Source organism: Dipodomys ordii, unplaced genomic scaffold, assembly GCF_000151885.1.
Source record: "Dipodomys ordii isolate 6190 unplaced genomic scaffold, Dord_2.0 Scaffold14, whole genome shotgun sequence".
NCBI classification, from domain to species: domain Eukaryota; kingdom Metazoa; phylum Chordata; class Mammalia; order Rodentia; family Heteromyidae; genus Dipodomys; species Dipodomys ordii.
Genome location: NW_012267230.1, coordinates 453,258 through 462,199, shown reverse-complemented (window position 1 = coordinate 462,199; position 8,942 = coordinate 453,258). Strand labels below are relative to the sequence as shown.

At 41.9% G+C, this 8,942-nt stretch overlaps 1 protein-coding gene across 1 annotated transcript in view; it reads left to right on the top strand.

Annotated features, from left to right (window-relative positions):
• The window catches only part of Dnah3 (dynein, axonemal, heavy chain 3), a 209,322-nt gene that overhangs the window by 65,393 nt on the left and 134,987 nt on the right, over nt 1-8,942 (top strand). Inside the window, exons 16-18 of the mRNA XM_013011154.1 lie at nt 3,764-3,917; nt 4,631-4,775; nt 6,829-7,040. Of these exons, the coding sequence (XP_012866608.1) occupies nt 3,764-3,917; nt 4,631-4,775; nt 6,829-7,040 (511 nt within the window). The remainder of the gene's footprint in view (nt 1-3,763; nt 3,918-4,630; nt 4,776-6,828; nt 7,041-8,942) is intronic.

Here is an 8,942-nt window from a genome sequence, read left to right as displayed (position 1 = left end):
TCTTTTTGCTTATGTGGTGCTGAGGAATCGAACCCAGGGCCTCAGGCATGCAAGGCAAGCGCTCTACCACTGAGCCACCTTCCCAGCCCCCCTGTCCATCTTTTGTATTAATCTTATGCGAACAATTTATGAGGAGGGCTGAGCAATAGCCATGTATTCCTCTGTCTTCAATGGAAACGATCTCGTTTCATCTCCAAGAAACCTGACCTTATTCTCTCAATTCACATTAACTTTCGGAATCAGTGTCATTTGATTTTGATTAGCTGCCCTTATCTTACCCAGAATTCCCTTCTCCTCCCACTCTGTGTCTGAGAGGTTGTACACACACACACACACACACACACACACACACACACACACACTCACAGAGGCACATTGCCCACGCTGCACCTTCTGTTTTCCATATCTGTTGGATCCAGATTGGACTGGTCCCAAAAGCAAGCCCTGGGGTGGCTGGAGAGCAACTAGAAGGATTTCTCTCTCCTCCCTGCTTGGTCCTGGGGCTCTGGCAATAAGTAGCAGAATCCCTCTAGATGGCAATGCCTGCTCCTGAGTTCTTAGCCCTCAGCCCTATGGGTCTTACCAGATTCCCTTCAAGGCTAGTCTCTAGTTGCCTCCACCATTTGTGCCTTTAATCCTACCCATATCCACCTCTCTAAGTAAGCCCTTCATCAAATATGTCTTTGAAAATCAGAGTGAAATTTGTTTCCTGCCAGAATTGAGACCAATAGCGATCTTTACATTCCTCCATTATCCTCTCTTGACTCCAGAGGTTTCACAAGTACAGATCATTTACTTAATCTAATTTCCCAGAGTACTATTATGTGGAATATATATGTGTATCTATATATATATATATATACATATACACATCTATGGATATATCATATATATATAAGTATATATATATACATACATGTGTGTATGTATGTGTGTATATACTCATATATATCTCCATATGAAGGTACTTAGGGTACTACATTATCCTAAAGTGATATAAGGAATTAAAAACATACCAAGCACCAGTGGCTCATGCATCTGAGAATCTCATTTCCAAGCCAGCCCAGGAAGGAAAAATGCATGAGATTCTCTCCAATTGACCACACACACACACAAAAGCTGCAAGTGGAGCTGCAGCTCAAGTAGTAGAGTTCCAGCCTTGAGCAACCAGGAATAGTACCCAGATTCTCAGTTCAAGCCCCATGACATGAAAAAAAAGGAGAAATAATAATTTTAGTATAATCATTGAATTTTTCCCTCTGGAATAAGCTCATAATTAATTTCAGCAGACATTTCTCTTTGTATGTGAGTATAGTATTTGGAGCTTCAAGAAGAATTTTGGTAGCCAGGGACCAGTGATTCACACTTGAAATCCTCCTACTGAGGAGACAGAGATCAGAGGATCTTAGTTCAAAGCCAGCCCAAGATGTGACATCTCATCTCAACCATTAGTGCACATGTGATGGTGCCAACACGGGAGGCTGAGATCCGGAACATCACAGTTTGAAGCCAGCCTGGGCAAAAAAGTTTATGAGATCCCTCATCTCAATAGAAAAAGCTGTGTGCTTGTCATTGTAGCTATGGTGGGAAGAACAAACAGGAAGATCAGAATCCAGGCCGCACTCGGGGGGGAAAAAAGGAGACCCTATCTCAAAAACAACCAGAGCAAGAAGAGATAGCGAAGGAGCATGAGCTATAGAGTACCTGTCTAGCAAGCAGAAAACCCTGAGTTCAGTACCACCAAAAAAAGAGAGAAGGAAAGAAAGAAAGAAAGAAAGAAAGAAAGAAAGAAAGAAAGAAAGAAAGAAGAAAGAGAGAAGGAAAGAAAGAAAGAAAAGAAATTTTATGATGTAAAAAGACATTCTGGAATCCTAACTATGCAGGTAACATGAGAATCAGCTTTGGTTCATCCTTCCCGTATTTGTCCATATCAGTGGTAGCTTCCCTGTAATTTAAATGGTGGAAATGCAATGGAAGACCCTAGGGCATCATGGAGAAAGAAGGGCAAATGGTTTCAGAGAGAACTCTGAGAATGCCTTTCATCAAAGCTTTAAAGACTTAGATCTAGCACAGTGCCTTGAATGCGGGTACCTTTTCTTTTCTCTTTTTGGATTGAACCCAGGGTCTCATGCTTGCTAGGCAGGTGCTCTAGCCTCTCAGCTATCCCTCCAGGACTTGTTCCTGTTGGTTATTTACAAAGTAGGGTCTTGTTTTATGTCTGGGGCCAATGTGGGCTGTAATCTTCCTGTTTGTGCTTTCCTATGTCTTTGGGATGACAGACATACTCCACTGTGCCCAGCCATTGTGCTTCCCCTGTAGCTGGTATGCGTTATTATACCCAGCCTCTGGTTGAGATGGAGTATCTCAAGCTTGTTTTTGCCCATGCTGGCCTTGAACAATAATCCTCTGATCTCTGCCTCCCAAGTAGCTTGAATCACCATGCCTGGCTCTCACTGTTTTGATGAGTGAACAAATTAAACTTTTTCCTATTAAGAATATTCTTTAAGGAAGTGGTGCTGTGGCTCAAGTGGTAGGGTGCGAGCCTTGAGCTGAAGAGCTGAGGGACAGCTTCCAGGCCCAGAGTTCAAGCCCCATGACTGACAAAAAAAAAAGAATATTCTTTAAGATTAGTGCCCACAGAATCTAAAATCACAGCATATTAACAAAGCAAAAATAAAGTGGCATTCAGCAACAGCTAGTTTTATATATCCAAGACACAGAGGATTGAAGTGACATATTCAAGACCACATAACTAGTAAGTGGCAAACTGGATGTGTGAACCAATCCGGCCTTGCTCCTATCCCCTATTCACTATCTTTTTCTACCTAATTAGAAAAAAATACATTGATCATATGAATGAAGCAGTTAACCCCTGAAAGATCTCCCTTGTTGGCTCTAATGAAAGTGGCCCTCCACTGAGTAATTCATGAATCCCTCCACTCTGTTTTTACTTCTTTAGAGCATTTATATGATAAATATCTCATTTTATCTTTATCCTATCTGTCGATTCATTCATCCAGCATACATCTATCCATCTACTAATTCACTCATCCACATTTATTGTTTATGAGTTCCCCTGATTAAAATACAAGTTCCACAAGAGAGCTTACTTACAGACCTCATAAATACACTTGTAATAACTAAGCAGTTTTAGAAAATCTTAGGCCCTCAATAATAAATATATAATGGCTGAATGAATAAACAATATATAGTCAGTACATACATATAAGAATATAATATATATACATATTACATATGTATATATATATATATACATAAACAAGTACAGGAAGACAACTAGAAATATTTAAACATGACTTGGCATACAGAAGCCCCATCTATGTAGGTGGGATTATATGAATAAGTGATTTTTTACATTTCATTCAATTAGTTAATTTTTGTGCAGATCCTAGGGCTCGAACTCAGGGCCTGGGCACTGTCCCTGAGCTTTTTTGCTTAAGGCTAGTGCTCTACCACTTGCTACCATTGCTGGCTTTTTGGTGATTAATTGGAAATAAGAGTCTCGAGGACTTTCCTCCTAGGCTGACTTTAAACCATGATCCTCAGATTTTGGCCTCCCAGTAGCTAGGGTTATAAGCATGAGCTGCCAGTCCCTAACTGCTTTTCATTTATTTTTAAAGAATAAGAGATAGAGACAGAGGTACTGTAGGAGATCAGATTCTCTCCAGAATGAATAAAGTTGATATGTTGAACTAGCATAGGATGAACTGTCCAGATGTGACTGAGCTTTCTTTCCTTTCAGATGCTCAGAGTTTGAATCAAAACTTGAATCTTATGGCAAGGAACTGGACGGCTTTAGGAAGCGTGAAGTGATGACTACAGAAGAAATGAAGAACAATGTTGAAAAGCTTACTGAGCTTTCCAAGAACCTAGATCATGCACTGGTGGAATTTGAGGTTTGGGTCTTGGATGGTTACCTAATTAATGACTTCACTGGGATAGCAATTATGATTCTTGGTTTTATGTTTTCCCAATGACACCTATCAGGTGGGTAATGATTGATTGATTGGTTGATCATATTTTTCATTGGTACTTTCAACATCTGTTCACAGCATCCCTGCATTGCAACAGAGTTTTTGTAAGTTACTGAGTACCAAAAGAAGAAATTAAATTAGGGGAACTGCTTCTGTGTAGTGAGTACTTAGATGTTCCTTGATATATAAATGGCTTTCTGTATAACATCTCATTTATTGCCTGGGGCAAATCTTTGAAGTTTGTTAAAGTTGGAGTACTAAAACTTGGAGACACTAAGTATCTTTCTCCAAAGTTCAGCTAGTAAGTTTTTAGGTCATGAAAGTTCTTATCTTTGAGGCAAATTCGTGTAAGAAAGGCTCATAATCATTTAAACAACCAAAGTACATATAAAGATTATGAAAATGGTGAGATTGGGAACAAAGATGGAGAAAGTAGTAAACTATTCTACAGTTCCATCAGCAAGGTCTGAGCTGCCATGGTTCTTGGAGGTAGCAAAAGGATCTTATTTTCCTCTCTCTATTACTCTCAAGATGAATGAGCATCTTTCTCCATTTGAGTTTTTTCAAAGGGATTTTGCTGTGGGGCTCAGGAGAACCTCTTAACCCAACAGACAGCCTCTTATTTTGCTCTACAGTTAATCAACAAGGAGGAAGAGCTGTTAGAAAAGGAAAAGAGTACCTTTCCTCTTCTTCAATCCTTGATGGCCCTCAAAGTACCATATGAGCAACTGTGGGTGACAGCCTATGACTTCAGTTTGAAGTCCGAGGAGTGGATGAACGGTACCTCACATTCTCATTCTGCTAGGGTGGAGGGGAAGGGTTGGGGAATCTACTAGGTAGCCCTGAAATCAAGTTTGCTCTTCAGATTCTGGCTGGAATCTTCATCAGATTCTGACACTTAGGATTAAGATAGCTACATTTAGCCAGGGCCCCCGTGGCTCATGCCTGTAATCCTAGATACTCAGGAGGCTGAGATTTGAGGACCGTAGTTAAAAGTCAGCCGAGTTAGGAAAGTCCATAAGACTTTTAACTACAAGTAACTACCAGAAGGGTGGAAATGAAGCTGTGGCTCAAGAGGTAGAGTGTCAGCCTGAAGCAAAAAAACAAAAACAAAACTAAAAGACAGCTCGCAGGCCCTAAATTCAAGTCCCAGTACCAACATACACACACACACACACACACACACACATGCACACACACACATGCACACACCAGCCTTGAAGTGATAACAGAGAGAGACAAGGATCAAAGAGCTAGACCTGATTCTAGGATAAAATCAAATCGATAAGCATCCATTGCTATGGAACAGGAATGACTGGAGAAGCACATGGTGGGACAGTAGAAGCTCTCAGTTCCTCTCTGGAGCTGCTGCAAGAAGGGACAGAGTGCCAGAAGTATCTGAAAACTTCATCTCCTCTGGACTTGGGAGTTTATGGAGGCATTGGGGAGGTTATATCAGCAGCATTTAATGATGGCTCCACCCTGGTGGAAAGGGCGGAGAAGAAAAGGAAAGGACCTACCATGACTTCCAGTTTTAGTTTGGACTGCATTCTTTTTTATGTGTGGGTGCCAGTTGTAAGGCTTGAACTCAGCGCCTGGGTGCTGTTTCTGAACTATTTTTTGCTCAAGGCTGGCACTCTACTACTTGAGTCACAGCTCTACTTCTATCCTTTTGCCTGGACTGGCTTAAAACACTATTTTCAGATCTTAGCTTCCTGAGTAGCTAGGATTACAGGCATGAGCCACCAGCATCTGACTCAGAGCACGTATTTTTTTTTTTAAAGGAGATATCATTCTTTGCTTTTTAAATAACTTCAAATAAATAAAATAAGTTACTAAAATAGAGAGAGAACTCTCATATTTTCATCAATGTATATGCTCTCGTTGCTATTTCGTACTTCTGTGGAGCTCCTTTTAATAGTACTTAAAATCAATCTGAATACCAGGTACAGTGACTCACACCTGTAGCCCGAGTTGGTTGGGAACTAGAAATCATGGGGATCATGGTTCAAGGCCAACCCAGGAAAAAAGTTTGCCAGCCCCATCTCAGCCAACATGAAGCTGAGTATGGTAGTGAGTACCTATCATCCCAGTTAGATGGGAAGCATAAATAGGAAGATCAGCCTAGGGAATGAATAAATAACAAAAGCAAAAATGGGCTGTGGGGGGGGGCATGGCTGCTGTGGTAGAGCACCTACCTAGAAAGTACAGATTCCTGAATTCAAAACTAGCACCCCCCAAAAAAGAAATCAATAACAATGTAATCACTATATACCAGGCAAGCACAGTATTTGTGTTATCTCACTCTATTTTCCAGTCACTCTTCCAGATATCCATTTCCATCTTATATCACAGGTGATATTCTTTTTTTTTTTGGGGGGGGTCCGGTCGTGGGGCCTGAACTCTGGTCCTGGGCGCTGTCCCTCAACTCTTCAGCTCAAGGCTAGCGCTCTACCGGGTCCGGTCGTGGGGCCTGAACTCTGGTCCTGGGCGCTGTCCCTCAGCTCTTCAGCTCAAGGCTAGTGCTCTACCACTTGAGCCACAGAGCCACTTCCGGCTTTTTTTCTGCTTATGTGGTGCTGAGGAATCGAACCCAGGGCCTCATGCATGCAAGGCAAGCGCTCTACCACCGAGCCACCTTCCCAGCCCATCACAGGTTATATTCTTGAGGCTTAAGTGGAGTTGCAAAACTAGGATCAACCTTACTGCCTTTGCACATTCCAGTCTCTGTACAAATGGCACCATTCTCAGCGCACAGTAGAAGGGTGCACCTGACAAATAATGGATCTCATGGTCCGACCTTTCTTGCCTCACTCCATCTTTTCTATTTCAGGCCCCCTCTTTTTACTGAATGCGGAGCAAATTGCAGAGGAAATAGGAAATATGTGGAGGACAATCTACAAGTTAACCAAGACCTTGGCTGACGTGCCCGCACCCCGGCGCTTAGCAGAAAATGTCAAATTGAAGATTGAAAAATTCAAGCAGCATCTCCCTATCCTCAGCATTTCCTGCAACCCCGGAATGAAAGACCGCCACTGGCAACAGGTTCTTGTCATTGTTTGTGCCAGGCAGCCCAGCCCATTCATGCCAGGCTGGGGGATTCCCTGGGATGGCAGGAGACATTATCAAGCCAAGCTCCTTTTTGCTGAGGGTCCAAGGGGCATAGTAACAGGCCTCATAGCTTTCTGGGTTTTGAGGTTGTGTGTGTGTTGTGTGTGTGTGTGTGTGTGTGTGTGTGTGCACGTGCATGTGCACCATGATTTGAACTCAGGCCCTTGTGCTGTCACTTAGCTTCTTTTGCTCAAGGCTGGAATTCTACCACTTGAGCCATACCTCCACTTCTAGCTTTTTGCTGGTTAATTGGAGAAGAGTCTCTTGGATATGTCTTCTCCAGCTGGCTTTGAACAGCTATCCTCAGATCTCAACCTCCTGAGTAGCTGGGATTACAGGCGTGACCAATGGTGCTTCCTAATAGCCATCTGGAGCAAGGGATGGGATGGACTATAGAATGAACTTCCTGCTTTGTGATAAGGTTGGGATCCCGTTGCTGGTGATTGAATATTGTCTCAGCCAGTAATTTTCTTGTCAGTTTTTCCAAGCAAATGGCTGCTAGAGATCCTGAGGAATGCTAAGGGTATTAAGTCACAGTGAGAAAAGCTTGATTAGTTCCGTATCCTAGCATACACAAAAGTGAATGTTACATCCTTCCTTGGGAGCCTGCTAATAACACCAGAATATATCTACCTTTGCGGTAGAGATTCATGGTCAAACAGGCTAAGCTCAGAATTAATTCTTGGTACTCTTCCCCCACCCCCAGCCCTTTGAACCTATAAATGGGAATGATATTATCACTAAAAATAGTTTCTATAAGCAACCAAGCAAATGTGAGGTTAATAAATGCGGTGTGAACACTGAGCGGAAAGAAGGAAACTCACATTGCATTTCTAAAAGAAAAAAAACCTTTATCAACATCAAGGACTTGCAATGTATTTGCATCACCTGTGAGAAAGTATAGCCCTGAGCCCAGTGGCTAGGAGTGATCTCTCCAGGAAGACAGAAATTTCATATGGGAGAAATTTGGGATTTTTCTGTAAGAAGAAGCCACTTTCAATTCCTCAGCAAGAATGAAGACCCAAGTGAAGGGTAGGAGGCTGTAAGGAAAACAGCAGAGAAGTCATCTCAGTGGTCATCTGGTTTTCAAATGTCCTGGAAGCTGACCTTTCTTAGTCCTCATGGGGCTCCTTTTCCTATGGATTTTGGCCAAACTAGTTCAGGAGGTCCAGGAAGCAGGTGGCCTATGGCAATACTGGGTTTTTCCATGAGATGGCACTGTGGCAGTTGTCTTCAATGTGTTTTTATTTATTTATTTATTTTTATTGTGAAAATACTGTACAGAGGGTTACAATTACATGAGCAAGGTAATGAGTACATTGCTTATCAAGCACTGTTGCCTCCTCCTTTGTCTTTCCCCTACCATCCCTGCCCTCCCATCTCCACGACTACACTACCCGGCCTCTCTGCCCTGCCAAAGTTGTAAAGTTCGTTTTTCAACATAACATTCTGTACATCTCATTGTTGCAATGGGACCACCTGTATCCCTATTTAAACAATTTTTCCCCTTCCCCTCCCCAAATTATACCACATCAAATACAGTGAAAACAGGGGTTATACAATGGGGGAGGGACATACAAAGCAACAAAAACAATCACCTTATAAATATGTTAGAAACAATAGCAAGAAAGAAAAAACCACTTGTGTCCTTATCTTGGGGTTTATTTCACCTAACATCATCTTATCTACCTTTTCTGCTTGTCTCAGACATATACTAGTTATAGGAAAAAGTAAAACCATAGGACCTATGTTTCTTTGGGCCTGGCTTACTTCACTTAATATAATTTTTTCCAAGCCTTTCCATTTCCTAACAAATGGGACAATGTCATTCTTTCT